We start from the raw sequence: 22906 nt of genomic DNA, 5'->3' as shown, positions 1-22906 counted from the left end.
AAAACCATAGATAAGACTAAACCTTCCTAGGCGATAATGATAAAGATTATAAGGACAATTTAATAATGATTCGAAAGTTTTGCCTCGGTTTGGTGAGTGTTTTCAACTAGTAACACTTTATTTTGAAACGAAAAGCATATTCGGTACTGCTACTGTCGTATAACCACGACAAGTCGTTTAATTATTTCAGGGACCATTACCATATATGGTCAGTGTCAGATGCATAGCACCTATTTCCATGCGATCCTTGTTCCTAAACATGGACTGATATTCAATGATTCGTTCATATAATTGTCACCGTTGTTTTGCCTTCTGCTTCCGGATTGGCTGTTCTCTGGCCTTGACGTATATTTATTTACATATATCCGTCTGAGCCGCCGGAATTCACTTTGCAGAGTTGCGTCCCTTAGGTGTGCCAGAAACCTATAACCATGGATGTTAGCCCCAGACTCGCCTTGATAATGATTCTAGGTTGGTCGACCCAGTAGTGGGTTAAAATTTATAATTTGACGTCGTATCGGAATTATTTCAGCCATATCGCGACGGTCGGCCCAGTAATGGGTTAAAATTTAAAATTTAACGTCGTATCGGAATTATTTCAGCTTTATTGCGATGGTCGGCTCAGTACCTGTGTTTGTCGGTGAGTTTGTCAGCACCTTACGTGCCTCATATGTTTCATCCAAAGGTCGGAAACGTATCAGACCTTCATCACTTCGGGCTTTACTCCCTCATGAAGCTGATATGCCGTGATGTAACTAGAATATTTTTTAAAACGGCGTTTAGACCCGTGAAGATTCCGGGGTAGAAAAGGTCTTCAGCAACCCATGCTTGCCGTAAAAGGCGACTCTCCTAGTCGTAAAAGGCGACTAACGGGATCGGGTGGTCAGGCTCGCTGACTTGGTTGATGCATGTCATTGATCCCAATTGCGTGTATCGATGCTCATGATATTATTCACTGGATTGTCTGGTCCAGACTCGATTATTTACAGACCGCCGTCATATAGCAGGAATATTGCTGAGTGCGGCGTTAAACAACAAACAAACAAAATAAAACGGCGTTTCATCAAACTCACTCACTCACTCCAGGTGGGATGTCTCTGGGCAGGCAGCCTGCTTGTGTTTCTGGCAGTACGGCAGAGCAGGGAACAGAGCCTCAATAGAGCCTCAAGACAGACAGGTGCTGTACTTGGAAGTAAGAGCTTTTTGGTAACAAATGTACAGTGTTACAGTTCATAGCATCAGTCAGTTCAGTTATGCCCATCGCTCCTCCCGAAACATAGTCCTCGGTCCTGGGCTGCCCTCTCTAGTTCTTTCCAGGCGTGTTAATAGCATCACAGAGAGGTTAAAGATACAATTGTTATTTAAATTCCATAGCGTCAGGTGGAGCAAAATGGGCCACTGAGACGGGGAATATGTTCCAGATAATTCAGCAGTGTATGGGTACCCGGTAGGAAAAGATGCAACAACTAACAAGCTGTCATGGTTTCATATGGAACATGCGCATTTGATGGAATATTTAGATTTTGTTGAATAATTATAACAGTAACAGCAGCAACAACAATACTACTATTTCTACTTCCACTACTACTACTACTATTACTACTACTACTACTACTACTACTACTACTACTACTACTACTAATTATATACAAAAGTACCAAGTTGTTCCACTCCCCATTGTTCTCGGTGCCTTAGGTTTGGTACCTCCCGATCTGTTGACTGACATCGGGAGAGTACCCGGGTTTGCTACCAGGAATTCAGCCCTTCTGACAATCTGGGTAATGCAGAAGGCTGCAGTGTTGGGGAGTCTTCATATTCTCCGAAAAAGGTATGGGTGGGTTTGACAAGGCAGCGCTTCCTGGGAGAAGTCCAATTCGCTGTCTGGGCAGCGTGTAGAGGGGGCAAGGGCCCTGAGCTGCTGATGAGCCTAACCAGCCTGACTGTGCCAGGATCGCCAAACCCTCTTTGCTGCATTTTATATTTTAATCTGTAAATGATAATGATAATAATGTGTGTCATGTGTACCCTTCCGTCAGGCCCGTCAGGCCCGTCAGGCCCGTCAGCTGAGCTGGTGAGCGGTTCCTACCCTTGGGAAGGTCGGGTTTTCATCAGGGGTCCCAGTGGTAGATATGGCGCCCTGTGCAGTTCTTACGTCACCTCAAAGGATCTCGACGTGGTCTGCAGGAGCATCTTTCCTAATGAGTGAGTGTTGACTGTGAACATTATGGCTTTATCGTGACTAAAATTGAATAAAATGTATAAGTGTTGACTGTGAACATAAGGGCTTCATCGTGATTAAAATTGAATGCAATCAGTGAGTGTTGACTGTGAACACAAGGGCTTCATCGTGATTAGAATTGAATACAATCAGTGAGTGTTGACTGTGAACACAAGGGCTTCATCGTGATTAGAACTGAATACAATCAGTGAGTGTTGACTCTGAACACAAGGGCTTCATCATGATTAGAATTGAATACAATCAGTGAGTGTTGACTGTGAACACAAGGGCTTCATTACGATTAAAATTGAATACAATGAGTGAGTTTTGACTATAAACATAATGGCCCCCGGCAGCGTCATACCAAAAGATGTGAAAAAATGGTACTTGTTGTTACCCTGCATGGCGCTCGGCATTAGGGGGATAAAACAAAGACTGGTCGGCTCGGAGTCAGGATTATGTCTCTGAGTGTGGTATTCATGTTAAACTGTGGCATGGAATCTCAGTGGGCTAGGACTATATATCGGTCCCGACTAGTAAAAGCAGCCACAACACACGTCCATGCACGACGCTACATAAGTGCAATAATCTTGGACGTGACGTTCAACCCCATTAAACCTCACCTTGCGTCTCTCTGTACCAGCAATACTTAAAGTGAAAGAACAATGCATTGGCAACACTATGCAGATATGTCGTAGTCCAGCAACAGATCCTGAAATAAAACTATCCGATAGCCCCAAGCACCTCTACAGCACATTAGCAAATCTAGATTTCAAGTTTCAGTTGTTTACCGCATGGTTTAAGCTACACGAAATCAAGTTGATTATAAATGCATGACTAGACCGAGAGGTTCATGGTTCACAAGTCTTTCATACAGACCTTGAAACAATATCACCCGAGATTCCCAAGCAAGTCTACGGTAGTTTAGTAAGTCTATATTTCTTCATTTTGAATATGAACAGATTGTACAAGCTCCTTTCTATCTCATACAAATTAACACAATATATCTGAAAATAGTTTCATTCTGTCTCTATGCAATGTGTAATCTGTCTTCAGGGAAGTCAAGGGTTACAGCAGCCCAGTGACGGCTTTTGGTGGGAATTTAGAAAATAACGTCATGGCTAACTCTCCCCGTTGCTATGGTACCGAGACTGACATCCTGCAATGTCCAGGGGGTGTTATCACCTGGGTTGATAAATCTGTCTGCGTCCGGGGGCAGGCTGCCGTAAACTGCCAAGGTCAGTAGAGGTCAAGGTCACAGTTTCCGTAAATCTTAACCAAAAGCAAATTCAGCTCGAAAAAGAGGGCCCCACTTCAATTTGTGAACACACTTTAACAACCACCAAAAAGTGAAAAAAATATCACGTTTGTTAACAATAAACTTTTAATTATTCAGCTAATCTTTTTATTACACCATTTTTATAAGTGATGCTTGAACCTTTATCAGTAATGTCTTATTTAGAGTGAATAGTTTTGACTTGTTTCTGATATTACCCAGCCAACACCCCCATGCGGCTGACGGGTGGCACCTCAATCTACGCGGGGAGACTTGAGGTGTTCTCCAACTCCACGTGGGGCTCCGTGTGTAATGTCGGCTTCACCAGTCAGGATGCGCGAGTCGTTTGTGACAAGCTGGGATACTGGTGAGTGAGTGAGTGAGTGAGTGAGTTGGGTGTGGCGCCGGATTGAGGCATAGCTCAGCTATATCAAGGGTTGATGTGGGAGGAAAGCCCAGAGTGATGCAGGTCTTGTGCTGACAAGTATAGAAACACAATCAGAGAGAATCTGATATTCGCACAGAGAATTCCGGCGCCACATATGTCCGGTGGGCCTAGATGTGGATGAAGGAAATGATGAATCGAGTCAATTAAATACTTGGTTGTTCAATATGTTCAGGTATATATACCTCATACTTGCTATCCGCTGTTGTTTTAAAAAAAGAAGCAACATTTTTTCGCTGATGTAAAAATGTTTATAATTTATTACAGAATAAGAAATTAAAATATAAATGTAAGTTCTTGACGTCACTGTCATGAGTAAGCATAACAGGATCGAGATATAATACACTGTTTATTCGCTGACTTAGTTGATGGTTGCATAGATCGAATCGCATGACGTCAGTCACTGGCTTGTCTCGCACAGACTCGATTTTTGCAGCTGGAATGCAGCTGAAATATTCCCGAAAGCAGCGTTAAACAACAAACAAGCAAATAAACAAACAGCGAGTTATTGTCTACGTTTTATCGACACCCCAAAGTGTTCAAAACGTTTATGCTTTCGATAACCATCTTTTTGTTCGAAATTTTTTGATAGTGTCGCTTGAGTTAATACGGTGTTCCGTGATCAATACAACACACAGCATGCTTCGCTGAAAACATTTCACTATAACAATAGGCCACAGAAAATTCAAAGCCAGGTAAATTTCATTTTTACTTCTTGCAGAGGGTTTGTTGTTGAGATTGCGTTCACAAAAGTGTTTCAGAATACAGTAAAGTACGGTTATAACGAACTCAAAGGGACTACTAATTTTAGTTCGTTATATCCGTCAGTTCGTTATAAGCATATATACGGCATAACTACAGCAAATAGTCTGGACCAAAAAAATAGGTTCGTTATATCCGTCAGTTCGTTATAAGCGTGTTCGATATAACCGTAGTTTACTGTATAAATAATCCACTTTACCACTAATATAATGTCAGTCGTGTCTTTACAGTTCAACAGGTTTAGCTTGTTTTGTATTTTTTTAACAAATAATAATTTTTTTTAGGAAATAATTGGGACCAGTTAGGAATAGGAATAATTTACACCAAAATATCGTTGGACGGGATTGATGTCCGTTATAAAATACACCATATTGTAGGGCTTCTGTCTGTTTAAAGGCATTCCGGTGCTGTTGTGTCATCGGCAGCGTCGTATGGGACGGGGACAGGACCAGTACACATGGAGAACGTGACGTGCAGGGGGACTGAGCCGGACCTGGCGTTCTGCTCCTTTGACGACGACACGACCTGCAACCACACAACAGACGTCGCCATCAGCTGTCAGCCCGCACTGTTGCGTGAGTGTTGTTTTGCGCCGCAGTCAGCTGTCTGTAACTACTCGAGGAAAACCAGCCGTTCGTATTATGAGCAGTATTCCATCTTTCTATCGGCTGTTGTTAAATATCGAATCGGGACCTGACAAACCGGTGGTCGATATAATGAGCAACATCACAATCCTATTAGTCGGCTCTTATGGGAAGATCCCGAGAAGATCTGGGCAGAAAATCACATTGGCAGACCTTTCTTAAAGGTCAAATAAATGCCCCAGGTATTGACATATACAAAATAAATGATAAACACTGCAAAAGAAATGAGCAGCTGTAACTGCTGTGAGTGTGAGTGAGTGAGTGAGTGAGTGAGTACTTTTGGATTCACACATTATTCCCATGCGGGGAATCGAACTCGTGTGAACGCTTAACCCACTAGCTTACCCAATCCCGACATCTGAAACCCAGTTGATGCCAATCATATGGTACTTTGCAAACAAGGTTCAAGTTTCAGTTATTCATTATATTTGTGATCTACCTTGAACGACATGACTTTGGAAAGTCTAACGTTGAAAATAGTTTGTTGTAACTTGTATAGCTGCCGGGTACGTGCGTCTGACGGACGGGGTACAGCCATGGCAGGGACGGGTGGAGCTGTACAGTGTCTTCCGTCAGGCCTGGACCCCGGTCTGCAGCAACAGCTGGACAACCACCAACTCGAAAGTCACATGTACCAACCTTGGATACAAGTACGTCAAATTGCATTGTTTAACGCCATTCTTAGCAATTTCCGGCGGCCTCGAGTCGGAACCAGACACTCCAGTGATTGATGTTATGAGCAACTGTCAACGCTGGGGTACGATGACACCCCGAGAGAGCCTAAAACCCGATCCATCAATTTCGCCTCTCACGACAAGTATTAGCTGGCTTTGGAAAAGTCCACACTCGGAATTTCCATACGGTCGCGAGATGTTGTAACTACAAGAGCATAGTTCTGACGTTCTAGAGGCCGGTCGGGGTAGAAGGGTTTCGGTGTATACATGTCACAGAATATAGTCGGGAGTTGTGCATATTGTTAACATTATCACGTTCATCCTCATCAGCTCTTTTACTCAAGTGGGGATTCATGGATAGAATAGATCCCCGACAACATGCGCTCATTGCACAAGGCGACTAGTCGATCAGATCGATCGGATGGACGACTTGGTCGATTGGTGTTATTATCTCTGCTAGCGTGCGTCATTGCTCGTAATATTAATCATCAGATTGTCTGGTAGCCAAAGAGCTGGACCATTGCGGCGTTAAAACAACAAACAAACAAAACATAATGTTTTTGGCGGAGTGGTGATGAGAGCGGTGCCCGAGGGAGGTAGACGTGTCTGGTCCGATGTTCCGTTATTTCTTCCCATGAGTATGTTCCCATGTGTCAGGTACGGCGGAGTGGTGATGAGAGCGATGCCCGAGGGAGGTACACGTGTCTGGTCCGATGTTCCGTTATTTCTTCCCATGAGTATGTTCCCATGTGTCAGGTACGGCGGAGTGGTGATGAGAGCGATGCCCAAGGGAGGTAGACGTGTCTGGTCTGATGTTCCGTAATTTCTTCCCATGAGTATGTTCCCATGTGTCAGGTACGGCGGCGCGGTGATGAGTGCGATGCCCGAGAGAAGTACACGTGTTCTCTTGAACCGCCTGACGTGTCACGGCAACGAGACGAACCTGGCCCAGTGCCTGGGGTACTGGATGAGACACAGTTATGACTGTGGCGTGTTCCCTCCCACCACTGCTGCTCTAGACTGCTCAGGTAACCAGGATACCCGCCAACAGTACATTTAGGCCTTGTTAGCTAATGAAAGTTCAGCTCACTTTAACCCTGCAGAGGAACTAGGATAATCAGTCCTAGAAAGTGAGATTAAGTCTCTTAATATAGGAAGACATACTCAGCGTCTCATATAGATCGCAAGAGTTGCCTAAAATCGTCGACTTTTGTCACTTTTATTCAACTAAATGGCAATTTTTTGTCACTTTTAGTCGAAACATAATGGTGTTCAATCAGTGGTGATCACGCTATCGACAACTGGTTTGCTTGGCTCCCTGATACGTCGTTATATACCAGAAGTTGTTATCCATAAAGCTGTGCGTTTAATACACTGATAATGACGAACGCCCCTCAAGTATTAGTAAATAGAACTAGTAGGCATTAAATCGATGTACGCAGCTTATTTATAAAGTCTTCTTCTTCAAGGGTGTAGGCCATAGGCCCAGGATACTGGCAATAGGCACAGTACATTTAGTTCCTGCATGGAACCTCATTGCTTACTGCATGTATTCGTCGTCAACTATCCATCCATCCATGCATTTCTGTGTTGGTTCCAGGAGGCATCAAAGTCCAGCTGACTGGTGGCACGAAGCCTCTGGAGGGTCTTGTGGAGGTCCTTCAGTCTGGAACCTGGGCGACTGTTGACAACAAGACCGTGCAGACTGAAGAAGCCTCGGCCCTCTGTGCTTCTGTTGGATATCAGTGAGGACACATCATTGGGGGATCGGCAATTTCTTTAGAAACAATAGTATTTCGATAACTTATTACCGACATTCATTTTTCTCTCTTCAAGCAGGAGCAGAACACTATTTTTCACAAATGTAAAATTCAACGCCAGAGTGAGTGAGTGAGTGAGTTGGGTTTAACGCCGCTTTTAACATTATTCCAGTTATATCGCGGCGTGTCAGCTTAATGTGGGAGGAAAGCCCGAAGTAATGCAGGTCTCGGACGTTTACCACTTCGGTGAAACCCACGAGCACGGGTATGGTGCTGACAGACCTAGAAACATAATCGGGGTGAACCGGGATTCGAACCCACAATCATAGGTTTCTGGCATGTCCAGGGGACGCAACTCTGCACAGCGAATCGCGGCGCCTTAGACGACTGGGCCACCCGTGCCCCCTCAACGCCAGAGAATAATCAGTCTCGATTATCTACCGAAACATATTCCACTGGGCTTAAAGGCCAAATGGTGCTGAAAATTAAATTAATAGATCAATGAAAATACGTGATGACAACAGGTGTTGACATGAGTAAGCATGTCCTGCCTTGCAACACCCTTCTTTGGTACCGCCAGCACGTTCAGTCAACCGATAATAAAATAAAAAAATTTTTTGGAACAATATTATTTTTTTTCTAGAAAAACAGCCCAGCCCAGAATATGTAAAAGTAAGCTTTGACATTTTAAAACAGTTTACTTATCTAAAAAATAGTCATATTATTTTATTCGTGTAATGGACAGAAATCAAACGAATTCCACGGTCATCTTTAGGTGAGGTGAAATGGGGTTTAACGTCGCGTCCAAGATTATTGCACTTATATAGCGACGTGCATGCACGTGTGAGTGTGTGTGTGTGTGTGTGTGTGTGTGTGTGCTTGTACTAGTCCAGACTGATGCCGATTTATAGTGCTAGCTCACTGAGATACCATGCCACAGTTTAACATGAATACCCAACTCAGACACAGTATACTGACTCCGAGCCGACCAGTCCTTGTTTTAGCCCCTTAATGACGAGCGCCAGGCAGGGTAACAACAAGTACCACCTTTTAACGTCTTTTGGTAAGACGCGGTCGGGGATCGAACTTCGGACCTTCCGCTCACCGGGCGGACGCTCTACCATTAGACCACGGAGGCGGTCGGTCATCTTTAAGAGAACCATTGCAGGAATCAAACATGGAACGTTTCATTTTCAGCCCTGGGGGGTTCATAGATATCCTACTTGAAACAAATACATGATAGATTCTTATCAAAGACAAGATAACCATGTGCTGTGAATGATATTTTGTCAGGAACACCAGGCCGCAGGTGTTACCTGGCAATACGTTCGGGAGGGGCACCAACAGTACCATCTCGACTTTAGTGTGCTCGGGTGCCAGGCAACACATATCCCAGTGCACCATCTCTGCCCCGGTCGTCAACACTAAGTCCATTCATGCTGCTATCCGATGTTTCAGTGAGTCGCTATGGTTTTAGGAGACCGTGTTGTGTGTGGAGGTAGGGCAGCCGAGTGGTTAAAGCGTTTCTCGTCACACCTTAGACCCGGGTTCGGTTCCCCACATGGTTACAATGTGTGATACCGCCGTGATACTGCTGGAATATTGCTAAAAGCGGAGTAAAACCTTACTCGCTACCTCACTGCGTTATGTGTTAATGAGTTGGGTTTAACGCCGCTTTTAACATTATTCCAGTTATATCGCAGCGTGTCAGCTTAATGTGGGAGGAAAGTCCGAAGTGATGCAGGTCTCAGACGTTTACCACTTCGGCATGGTGCTGCCAAACCTAGAAACATAATCGGGGCGAACCGGGATTCGAACCCACAATCATAGGTTTCTGGTGTGCCCAAGGGACGCAACTCGCGGTGCTTTAGACGACTAGGCGACCCATGCCCCAACTGTGTTATGTGCTTGTACTGATGCTTAGATTGCATGGTTGGCTCAGCCCTCTTAGGCACCCTTACTTCGTTGTGTAGAACTACGCCATAATGCGTACCAGAAACCTATAATCTCGGGTTCGAATCCAACAACCACACCGATTATGTTTCTAAGTGCGTTCACAGGTATCCCCAAAGAGGGAAACGTCTAAAACCCGTGCTTCTCTTTAGCCCAATTCTGTTTGGTACTGGGGTCCCGTTAGATTCCCGTTATCTCCAAAGGTGATAGCACATGAGGTCAAGATAGTAACCCGCATATGTCATCATGTCAGCTTACAATTAGTCTTGTAAGAAATGACTTATTGGCTGACCATCCGATCTCGTAAGTCGCCTCTTACGACAAGCATAGTCTCTTCTAACGGCAAGCATGGGTTGCTGAAGACCTATTCCAACCCGGATCTTCACTGGTGCTGAGTGATGCACCGGTCTCACGTATGTAGCCACGTACATCCACCCCACACACTCATATCAATATTGATTATACTGTGGTCTTTTCTCCCCAGCTTGTGGCGACACCTACACATCGGACTCCGGCAGCATTCCCTCTCCCGAGTACCCAGGCAGCGCCTCTAACAACATTGACTGTCTGTACCACATCAGCCCACAGGGTTCCGCCAAGCGCTACAAGCTGTGGTTTACTAATTTCAGACTGTCGGCTAATGACCTGGTTGAGGTACAGTACAGACGACCTAGATGCTCCAGGTGGACATTGTTTGTTGTTTAACGCAGCACTCAGCACTATTACACGATTAACGCAAAAAGTAATTCTTGAAAAAAAATGATTATGCTTCATACTGACAAAAATTATATTGTTGCAAGTTGTTTTTCTATAAATAAGAGATCATAGTTTTAAATAAAAGAATATATTCTTGACACAATAGTATAGCCCATTAAACACACCCACCCACCCATCCACATACCCCCAAAGATCAAATAGTCGGTCCCCTGGAACAGTCCGCCTATAAATTACAATTGCGTAGATCGATGTTCATGATGTCATGAGGAATATTGCTGAGTGCGGCTTAACGCAACTAGGAAAAAAACAAATTGCTGGAATATTGCTGAGTGTGGCTTTAAGCAGCAAGCAAGCAAACAAACAAATGGCTGCAATATTGCTGAGTGCGGCTTTAAGCAACACGCGAACAAACAAATAGTTGGAATATTGCTGAGTGTGGCTTTAAGCAGAAAGCAAACAAACATATGGTTGGAATATTGCTGAGTGTGGCTTTAAGCAGGAAGCAAACAAACAAATAGTTGGAATATTGCTGAGTGCGGCTTTAAGCAGCAAGCAAACAAACATATAGTTGGAATATTGCTGAGTGCGGCTTTAAGCAGCAAGCAAACAAACATATAGTTGGAATATTGCTAAGTGTGGCGTCAAGCAGCAGGCAGGCTAACAAACAAATAGTTGGAATATTGCTGAGTGTGGCTTTCAGCAACAAACAAACAAAACACTAGCTGGGGTATTGCTGAGTGTGGCTTCAAGCAATAAACAAACAACAAAATAGCTGGATATTGCCGAGTGCAGCTTTAAGAAATAAACAAACACAATAACACGTCTCTGCAAAGGTATAACAGTGGTAACATAACACGTCTCTGCCAAGGTATAACAGTAGTGATATAACACGTCTCTGCCAAGGTATAACAGTACTAACATAACATGTCTCTGCCAAGGTATAATTCAACAATATTCCAGCAATATGACGGCGGCCTGTACATAATTGAGTCTGGACCAGACAATCCAGTGATGGACATCATGAGCATCGATCCACGCAGTTGCATCAACCAAGTCAGTGAGCCTGGCCACCCGATCCCGTTAGTCGCCTCTTACGACAAGCATAGAAGCCCTTTACCGCAAGAATGGGTTCCTGAAGACCTTTCCTTCCCCGGATGTTCACGGGTCCCGTTTCTAGCTAGATTCTACAATAGTAATACTGTTTTCATGTTCCTCAGATCAAGGAGGACCCACTGTCAGCGCCTCTTGCCGTCTACAAAGGCGGCGCCACGCCAGGAGAACACCTCTTCAACAAGGACGTTTACATTAGGTTCAGATCGCAGTGTTGTGGCTCAAGGATGTTTTACGTAAGATGGGAAGGTAATGGTAAATCTTTGTGTTCTCGAGGATCATCGTGCACGTCTGAGATGTAGTCACGATATGGCTGAAATACTGCCGATGTGACTTAGTATCTTATGAATGGATTTTGAAGTCACTGCAATGTATTGACCTCCCCGAGTGACTACTCGTTTCACTCAAGTCTTTAACGAATTGCTGGTCAACTCAACTTGTGATGTATTCGCGGGAGCAGGCGGTGACTTTGGTACCCATTGTTATTAGTAGAGGAATATTTCAGGGCGATTCATTCAGTCCTTTGCTTTTCTGTTTGTCACTAAATCCTTTAAGCATTTTCCTTTGCAAGGAGGGAGGTTATGATCCTGGATCTCCTCAGGACTTATCCCAAACACTCCTTACTCACCTCCTTTATATAGATGAACTTGAATTTATTGCCGACACGCTTAAAAAGAAAATTCTTCTTGTCGAGTCCTTATCGGCATGTCCTTTGGACTCGAAAAATGCAACATTCTTCATCTGAAATGTGGCAAGGTAGAAGATCAATCAGTTTACTTGGGGGAAGAGTCATTGACACAAATGTGATTGACAAGATTCAGGAAAAACATGGCAAATATGCGGACCTCGCTATCGAAATGTCACGCTTGCATCCCAAGTACCAAGTTGTCCTTCTCCCCATTGGTCTCGGTGCCTTAGGTTTGGCGCCTCCCAATCTGTTGACTGACATTGGAAGAGAACCTGGGTTTGCCATCAGGAATACAAACCTTCTGACATTCTGGGTAGTGCAGGAGGCTGGGGTGTTGGAGAGTCAATCATAAGTAAGCACAGATCGGGAGAATGACCGGCTTTCCACTGAGAATACAGACTTTCTGACAATACAGGCAATACAGGAGGATGCAGTGTTAGGTAATCTACGTATCTTTAGGACAGTTCTTAGTGGGTTCGACAAGTTCGTTTACTGTCTGGGCTGCGTGGGGAGAGGCAAAGGTGTGGAGGGGACAAAGGCACCATAGCTAATAATAATAATAATAATAATAATAATAACAATAATAATAATAAAAAAAATAAAAAAATAATAATAACCCAAGCCATTTGATCCACTGGCTACTGCAGCTGTCACCATAGAGAGTACGGTGTCCTTGACCTGCACCGACGCCGCCATGGACATCAAGGTCAACATCACGCAGCTAAGATGGCTGTACCCGGACACAAATCCCGCCTACATCTCGCTGGTTAACGAGGGTTGCACGGGATCTTATGCTGGAGACACGTGGAGCATCAATAACCCCCACTCTCAGTGCTACACTAACAGGGCGGTAAGTGGTGAATTAGTTAAACTTGTTTGAAATGTTAGATACTTTTTTAGCAATGTTCATGCAAAACTATTTACAGAATAATCAACGAGCTATGAGCAATTACAAAGAATCTGTCGTAAAAAAGAGGGAATGGGGACACCCAAGGCAAGGGGCGTAATCATCATTCATCAATCATTCACGAGGGAGAGATAATCCTAATTTCAGTGTATAGAGTAGGCTATTCTGTATATTGCCCCTCGTCTTTTCAAGAAAAGGGGGCACGGGTGGCCCAGTCGTCTTAGGCGCCGCGATTCGCTGTGCAGAGTTGCGTCCCTTGGACTCGAAAGAAACCTATGATTGTGGGTTCGAATCCCGGTTCGCCCTGATTATGTTTCTAGGTTTGTCAGCACCATACACGTGCTCGTGGGTTTCACCAAAGTGGTAAACGTCTGAGACCTGCATCACTTCGGGCTTTCCTCCCACATTAAGCTGACACGCCGTGATATGACTGGAATACTGTTAAAAGCGGCGTTAAACCCAACTCACTCACTCACTCACTCTTTTCAAGAAAAAAAAACGAAGAAAACCGTTCAGACTATAATCCCTGCAGAGAAACGTCATTGGCGTCAACCTGTTGTTTAAATGATGAAATGTTATCAATACGTGACGTCATGAACAATGGATCATGTAGTATCATATTCATCGCAACAATGAAGGAATGTGACGTCATATGGGTTCAAATGATCAGTCACGTTTGAACAATGAGAATCGCTAAAATGCACATGTGTAAATATATTCAAGTTATAACACGCGGTTTTTCTCCCATTAGAGGTAATCTTACAGAGAAAGGTGCAATGCCATATATAGACAACGGTCATATTACGTAGAGGGGAATGTCCGAGTAACTCTCCATTCCTTAAAAATAATGGAGCAGAGGCCCCTTATTTTTAAGGAATGGAGAGTTACGAGGATATTCCCCTACTTAAAACTCATCCCTACTTTTACACTTTGACAACATATTCTGTAGTTGAAAATATCTGAAAAATTCAAATGCTGCTTCAAGATAATGTACAGTTGACAAGCAACTCTCCATTCCTTAAAAATAATGGAGCGTTCAAACAATAGAATGACGTCACAGATGTGTTTTAACGGCAATGAAAGCTGCAGCGTCCAGCAAGTACGCTCAGCAAAGTGAGAATAAGCTCCACGTATGCCTCCGCTGTACGTTGACCAATGAGATAAAGACACGTGTCTGGGCTCAACTGGGTGAATTCAAATATGATTATGCTTGCGCGTTGTCCGTCACCCGTCTCTCTGCTGTCTGTAAGCATTAAAATGTGTTTATGTCTGGCCATTTGACTTCACGCAGCGTTTATATTTCGCTGAACACTTGAGATCAGAAAGTGAATAAGATATGAGACGTAGATGAGCATGAGTATTTCTGCAGATCGACCCGACGTACGTGACGTACCGCAACGCCCTGATCTACAAGGAAATTGGTAGCGGTCCAATCGTCAGGGAGCACCGCTGGAGGGTGGATATGGAGTGTGCCTTTATCAGGGAGAGGAAGGTCAGTGTCGTACAGTCTTGTGGTGTGTGTGTGTGTGTGTGTGTGTGTGTGTGTGTGTGTGTGTGTGTGTGTTGGTGGTCTGTGAGTGAGTGAGTGAGGTAATGCTTTACGTCACATCGGCAATATTTCAGCCATATCGTGACGAGAAATTAGACATGAAATATACATATATTTAAACTTTATAAAAATCTGTCATCGAAGGACATTATGAGAACTAGAATATCACAGAAAAGATTTAAAACTAGTTGCGGAACATTTAAAAGCATTAAGTATTAAGGAACAACACAATATAAAAATGGGCTAGAGATCGTCAGTAACTAAAGGGAGATCACCACACCAGGGACCATGGGGACTTACAGTACCTTTGCTTCCTGCATGGACCCCGGCAGGATTTACACCACCCCTTCAGTCGCTGGCGATTATATGCAAGTTTAGCCATGGAATAAAACTAACAAAGATACTACGATTTAAAAGTCTGGTATGCAGAAAAATACTACGAATGGTGTGGGACTTACATACCCTCTTAGGGGGACAATAATTTTACGCTACTTCAACCCCCCTCGAGGGTACAGCCACTCACAATCTAAGTTATTTATTAGCACTACCAATTTATAAAATAATACATTAAGCACATCAAAATTTATGGACAAGTTCTATTTCTTTTAAAAAACTTAATATTAAATGAGAATTTACATCATTAAAAAGGTCCTTAACTGTTTTGACACTGAAATATTTATCCCTTGTGATGGAAAAATCAATACAGTCAAGCAGGACATGCTTGACTGTGATTCTTTCATCACAAGGGATACAAAATGGAGGATCCTCACCTTTTAATAAATATTCATTTGTGTATCTGCTGTGGCCAATACGACATCGTCGCATAATGACCTCTTCAAATCTGGACTGACATCCCAAGAAGGTATATCCGATATTTGGTTTAATTTCATGTAATTTATTGATACCTACTTGGGAGTCCCACTTCTGTTGCATAAGATCTCGGATGTAAGATCGAATCAAGGGTTTAAAATCAGTGTATGGGATCAGAAGTGGTGTCACAGATTTGTTGAGGGCTGCTTTTGCAGCAGCATCGGCCATTGTGTTACCAATGATACCAACATGGCTTGGTAACCAACAAAAGACGATGTCATATTGGCCAGTAGCAAGATCATTAAATAATTCGAGAATTTCGATTAAAAGTGGATGTTTAGGTGACATATTTTTAATCGCCTGAAGGCATGAAAGAGAATCTGAAAACAGTATGAATTGTTTATGTTTAGCTTGATTACTGATATATTTAAGTGCTGTAAAAATAGCGTTTGCTTCTGCAGTGAATATGGAACTGTTATCAGGTAAACGGGAAGATATTGTTCTTGATCCAATGACGGTGGCACTAGCAACTGCACCACCATCCTTGGATCCATCTGTAAAGATAGATTTATAAGTGTCATAATTGTTTCTTAGTTGATGGTATTCTTGTTGGTAAATTAATTGGTTAGTATCAGATTTCTTTAATTTTGTTAATGTAAGGTCTACCTCTGGCCGTACCATTTGCCAAGGAGGTGTTGAAAACAGTTGAGTGGGAGCTATATCTTGCAGTTTAATATTGGTAGCAAACATGGCAGACTGGATTCTGATTCCGAGTGGTGGAACAAGAGATGACTTTTTATTGTAAATATCTTGGTAAAGAGGATTAAAGACGCAATTAAAAGCTGGATTGGACTGATTAGAATATAATTTAGTGACATATTGTAAAGATAATTTTAAACGGCGTTGTTTAAGAGAAGGCTCATCTGCTTCTATATAGAGACTGTGAATGGGAGACGTTCTGAAGGCTCCAAGGCAAAGCCTCAGACCCTGATGATGGATGGTATCTAGTTTTTGTAAATTACTTTTGCAGGCTCCACCATAGACGATGGAGCCATAATCAAGTTTTGAACGGATGAGTGACCTGTATAAGTGTAAGAGGGTTATTTGATCCCCTCCCCACTTTGAATTAGAAACTACTTTCAATAGATCGAGTGCCTTCAGGCATTTAGCTTTTAGGTATTTAATATGCGGGAGGAAAGTTAAGTGATGATCAAAAATAAGTCCCAAGAACTTGGCTTCCTTAACAACTTTGATAGGGGTGCCATTCAGAAATAGTTCAGGGTCCTTATGCGGTTGATATTTTCGGCAGAAATGTATGCAATTAGTTTTTGATTTGGAAAATTTAAACCCGTTTTCTAGACACCACTTGTTAATTTTATTAAGACATAATTGTAATTGCCTTTCAATTGTATGCATATTTTTACCCCGGCAAGATAGATTAAAATCATCCACAAAAAGTGATCCATCAACTGAATCATTTAAAACTTTTGACAAACTGTTAAGTTTGATACTGAATAAAGTGACAGACAAAATACTGCCCTGTGGGACACCCTGATCCTGATTATAATGATCAGACAGGGTTGTACCCACTCGGACTTGAAATTGCCTGTCTGTTAAAAACTGTGATATAAAATGAGGCAAACGGCCTCTTAATCCAAAATCATGAAGATCTTTTAAAATACCATGTTTCCAGGTTGTATCGTATGCTTTTTCTAAATCGAAAAAGATCGATACAGCATGTTGTCTATTTACAATGGAATTTTTAATAAACGATTCTAAACGCACTAAATGATCGATAGTACTTCTGTTTTTACGGAAACCACATTGTATATTGGTAAGAAGATTATTCGTTTCCAAGTACCACACTAATCGATTATTTACCATGCGTTCCATAGTTTTACAAACGCAGCTAGTGAGAGATATAGGTCGGTAATTTGATGGATCAGAATGATCCCGCCCAGGTTTGGGAATGGGGATAACAATGGCATTATGCCATGAAGCTGGAAACATCCCAGATGTCCAAATATCATCGAATATAGTTAACATAGTTTCAAGGCATGATTCGGGCAAGTGTTTCAGCAGCTGATAATGAATATTATCAGCGCCTGCTGCTGTATCATGAGCTTGCCCTAAGGCAGTATATAGCTCATGTAGTGAAAATACCTCATTGTAATCTTCACCATTATCAGATGTAAAATTTACTTTTTTCTTTTCTTGTTGGAGCTGATATTTTTGAAATTCAGGAGCGTAATTAGATGAAGAAGAATGATGAGATAAAGTTTTACCAATGTTATTGGCAATAGCAGATTTATCAGTTAACAAAGTATCGCCATCCTTCAGATGGTTAACTGTAGAATTTGATCCCTTGCCTTTGATCTTTTTGATCATTTTCCATACCTTGGACATAGGGGTACGAGAGTTAATTTTGGAGACATAAGTCTGCCAGGATTGACGTTTATTTTGCTTAAATAGACGTCTTGCCTTGGCATTTGAAATTTTAACAGTATTTAAATTATGGACAGTGGGATGTTTACGGAAGTACTTCTCCGCCTTCTTACGACATTTCCTAGCTTGTTTGCAATTAGCATCAAACCATGGTTTACGAACACGTGGGTTGACAGAGGACTTAGGTATTGATTCATTAGCAATTTCATTCAGTTGATCTGAAAACAACTGAATCGGGTCAGTAACTTTCTGAAAAGACGTAGGTTTTAATTTATCTTTGCATAAAGATTGAAATAAAGGCCAATCAGCCTTCAAAAAATTCCATCGAGGTGAAGGAGGATCAGCAACGGGATTAATGGGCTTAAGCACCGTGGGGAAGTGGTCACTCCCACATAGGTCATCATGGACGGACCATGAGAATTCATTTAACAAAACTGAATCCGTCAAAGACAGATCTAAAGATGAATAGGTACCAGTAGCAGGGTGTAAGTAAGTGTCGGAGTCATCATTAAAAATGCAAAGATCGTTGTCGGAAACAAAATCCTCGATCACTTGTCCCTTTTGATTAATGGTTGAACTTCCCCATAGAGGATTATGCCCATTTAGATCACCCATGATGATACAGGGCTTTGGGAGTTGGTCATATAGTTTTTGAAGGTCATTCCGCTGAAGACTCGAGGAAGGAGGGAGATATAAGGAGCAAAGTGTAAAGGCAATATGCAGTGTAAGTCTAACTGCAACAGCCTGCAGATTCGTGTCAAGCGGAACAGGACTGTGAACAACGCCCCGCCGCACCAAAATAGAAGCACCTCCAGTAGCTTTATCTCCCGGAGGAGAGAAGGAGTGATAGGAACTATACTGCCTTAAATCAAATTTATCTGTATTTTTTAGGAATGTCTCTTGTAAACAAATTGCTGATGGAACAAAATCTGATGTTAATAACTGTAGTTCATTAAAATTGTGTCTAAGCCCTCTGCAATTCCATTGAAGTATATTAGAGTGGTTCATGGTGGTTCTACGGGAGATCGCTCACGTGATCGTGAAGAGGAATCACAACTGTTGTCGTGATGTGAAGATGGGGTAACATCCATCTCTAAAGGACCAAAGGAGTTATGAACAGATGTTTCAGTAAGAGTGGGGATCTGTGTTGTAATTTTCCTGTTTTGTTTTTTCTTTTGTTTTTGTTTTTTTTCTGTTGGTGGAGTGACAGTAGCTGGTATTGCAGAAGTAGGTTTAGAGTGGTCCTGAGTCTTAGTCACAGTTTCAGTAGTTGAAGACATTGCACAAGGATTGTCTGAATGATTTGTCTGACTGTCAGATGTTGTAGTCAGAGGCAGCGGGTGGTCAGTGTGTGTCCATGTCAGGTCAGTCAGACATTCAACAGATCTAGAGGGATTAGGGCGAGAAACAGCAGCAGCATAGGAATGTTTTGTTGAAGGTGTCCGGCTGTCAAAGAGTTTTTTCGCATCCAAGTAGGAAATGTTACTTTGACATTTGATGGTCAAAATATCCTTTTCACGTTGCCAAAAAGGACAGGACTTGGACGACGCCGGATGTTGGCCCATACAATTCGCACATTTGAGGTCTGCTGTGCAGTCTGAACCGTCATGGTTGCAACCACAACGGTGACAAATAATCGGACGATTGCATGTTTTGGAGCCGTGTCCAAACTTCTGACATTTGTAACACCGGAGTGGATTGGGGACATACACCTCCACTCCGATGTTAAAATAACCTGCCTTAATAGATTGAGAATGGTTGAGAGAGAGAAGGTGAACAAATAGGTATTTGTTGGCACAATATTCTCACCATCTTTCCTGGTGAAACGTTTCACCGACGTGACGCATTGTCCTCTCAATTCTTCAAGAATGTCTTCTTCAGACATTTCTGCAAGACAACGTGCTCTGTCGCGAATGATCCCCCTACTCGAGTTTAATGTCCTGTGTTCGGAGACAGCAACTTCAGTGTTTGCAAAGGTGGTACAGTTTAAAAGATTGATAGCTTGCTGTCTCCGTGCACACTCTACCAAAAGAGAGCCGCCCCGGAGCCGGGAAACATTCTTCACTTCACCACATATACCTTCAATGGCTTTACATATGGCGAAAGGATTAATTTTCAACGGTAGTTGATTTTGTGATTCAACTACTATAAAACGTGCCCAAGAATTTGAATTTTGTGGAGTCGAAACATCATCATCAGATGAGAAAATCTCAGCTTCCAAACGCCCCTTCTTGTCATTACGGTTCGAACCAGAGTGATTGTGAGCCATGATGAAAGGAATTTATTCAGCACCCCTGCTCCCCACCCACCATGGAGTGCTATAAAGAGCGATGTTTTATTGCACCGGATCTCCAACATGCAAACATCAGGGATACAGAGGTGGTATACTCCAGTAAGAACAACATGAATAGCTGTATTTGTCTATCAAATAAATTGCCAGGCTGGTTCGGCCCATGACAAGAAATTGAAGACATACAGAACTCAGAGGTCGAAAGTACCAGATTGGCCCATGAGCCACCGCCTTCTGGCATGGGACTCTAGGCAAGTTGATAACAAAGAATTTATATGTATAATATTCACACCCAACATTCATATCAATCGAAAAATTATAATTTGAACGTGTTGCATACACAGGGCATGGCGTGACCAGCCGATTGATAGAATCGGGCCTATTCTACCACCCGTCTAGGCGAAGTAAGGGTCGAAGTGGTGTGTTGGGCAAAAGGAACACCGGTTCCTGGCTCCAATGCCCTCAACCACCAGACTCCCTTCCTCCGCCGACACAGGGGCGCAACCCACGGCAAACAGGTTGCCCAATTTGGTCGCCTTTTACGACCAGCAATGGGGTGCTGTGGACAAATTCTACCCCGAGTCCACACGGAGGAAGAGCTATTAGCGCTACCCAGCACTCACCACGAGGAGGTTGCTCTTCACGAGTGCCGGTGGTCTGTGTGTGTATGTGTATATGTGTGTATAAATGTGTTTGTGTATATGTAAGTGTGTATATGTTTGTGTGTGTGTGTGTGTGTGTGTATATATATATATATATATATATATGAGTATGTGCGTGTTTATGTGTGTGTGTGTGTGTGTGTGTGTGTGTGTGTTGGTGTTTTTTATAACATAAACATGTTTGTGAAAATATATTGAATTTCTTATGTTTCTCTTTTCAAAGCACTAAATTTTAAAAACTTGAAAAGTCGACTATCATTCGGGGAGTCACTGGCAATGTCGAGGCCTTCCCCGTTCCTCAATATGATCCACGTGATCCTTACGATGTTTCTTCCAACACATTAATGTCACAAAATCCTCAACGAATCCCCTGTCCTTGCGCTCTGAATACAATGTCTGACGCTGTGACGTAGGCGCTATGTCGGCACATACCTTACTCGGGATTTAGTACATTACGTACGGAACTCTACGATTTCTGCCAAACACAGTCGTGCCTTAAAAAATGTGCGTGACGCAATAACATGCAAATAAAAGAATCTACGCATGACTTGGAGGATATGCACTGTTTTAACAATAGTAGAGTGAGTGAGTATGGTTTAACGCCGCTTTTAGCAATATCCAAGCAATATCACGGCGGGGGACACCAGAAATGGGCTTCACACATTGTACCCATGTCTGGAATCGAACCCGGGTCTTCGGCGTGACGAGTGAACGCTTAAACCACTAGGCTACCCGACTGCCCCTAACAATAGTAGAGGCTGTCGAGATCATTATCCGGCTGACGGATTCTCACAAGAACTGGATACTTGTCTCAATGAAATGCGACTTTGACACGAAGAGCTGTAGTATTGACTTCTCAAAGTGCTCCCTTCTCTCCCATTTCTTCAGATAAACCAGCAGTACAGTGTCAAAAACGAGTTCAACTACTTCCGGAATCTGTCATCCGACTACTCAGCCGAAATCCACCTGTACAACGACTCCACGCTTCGCAACGAGATGAGCTTTGATCCAATCAGAGCAAAGCTCGGAGATGACCTTTATGTCAAGGTCAACCTAAAGGGCAACTGGAACGTCTCGATGAGGATACAGAGCTGTGTTGGCAAGCCAGATCCCAACTCCACCATATCCTACGCCTTGGTGCGAAACGGGTAAGTTGGATAATATTTACCCTATTTTTGACGTTGAAGACCTAATATTTGGTCAGATATGTCGAAAGTAAACTCGGTAGAATACCTGAAAGCTCTACAATCAGCTTTTTTGAAACATTTTAGCCTTAACTGTACGTTTAGTGTTATCATGAACACGTCCGTTTATTTTGATTATGATCTGTAAGGTTAAAATGATTTCTTAAGTGATTCATATTCTGTTCTAAAAGTTCCCTTAACAAACCCTGCCATCTGAGTGAGTGAGTGAGTGAGTGAGTTGGGTTTAACGCCGCTTTTAACAGTATTCCAGACATATCGCGGCGTGTCAGCTTAATGTGGGAGGAAAGCCAGAAGTGATGCAGGTTTCAGACGTTTACCACTTCGGTGAAACCCACCAGCACGGGTATGGTGCTGACAAACCTAGAAACATAATCGGGGCGAACCGGGATTCGAACCCACAATCATAGGTTTCTGGCGTGCCCAAGGGACGCAACTCTGCCTGCCACCTGAAGGCTGAATCTGCCAGACATAACGCTACTAGTTGTTGAACATTGCAGGTGCTCGTCTGACAAGGAAACCCACGTAGTGTACGAGAACCCTACCACCACACTGTTCCACTTCAAGGCATTCGAGTTCTACGCAGGGTACAGCACGGTCTATCTCTCCTGTGACGTCAAGTTCTGTACTCCAGGTGACGCCACGACCGCGTGCAACTGGAAGTGCAACACTCTGCTCGGGAAACGCCACATCTCCAACCTGAGGGGTACAGACTACACTGTAACAAAACGTCTTCAGATTGTATGAAGTTAGCTGTCATTATGTCAACATATGAAATAAAGATAGCATGAAAG

At 43.0% G+C, this 22906-nt stretch overlaps 1 protein-coding gene across 1 annotated transcript; it reads left to right on the top strand.

The window, feature by feature from the left end:
• Window positions 1-48: 48 nt before the first annotated feature.
• On the top strand, window positions 49-22906 carry LOC139460725 (scavenger receptor cysteine-rich domain-containing protein DMBT1-like). Its single transcript, XM_071242202.1, has 16 exons — window positions 49-92; window positions 1087-1192; window positions 2046-2202; window positions 3275-3456; window positions 3717-3861; window positions 5098-5276; window positions 5845-5995; window positions 6875-7047; window positions 7620-7764; window positions 9073-9236; window positions 10217-10386; window positions 11667-11808; window positions 12895-13097; window positions 14524-14646; window positions 21799-22058; window positions 22613-22906. The coding sequence occupies exons 1-16, from the start codon at window positions 66-68 to the stop codon at window positions 22857-22859; spliced, it is 2574 nt and encodes an 857-aa protein (XP_071098303.1). The 5' UTR covers window positions 49-65; the 3' UTR covers window positions 22860-22906.

Source organism: Haliotis cracherodii, unplaced genomic scaffold (genome assembly GCF_022045235.1).
Source record: "Haliotis cracherodii isolate W230 unplaced genomic scaffold, xgHalCrac1.p SCAF_14, whole genome shotgun sequence".
Lineage (NCBI taxonomy): Eukaryota > Metazoa > Mollusca > Gastropoda > Lepetellida > Haliotidae > Haliotis > Haliotis cracherodii.
Note: the sequence above shows the minus strand (reverse complement) of the source record. Positions and strands in the feature narration are given on the sequence as shown.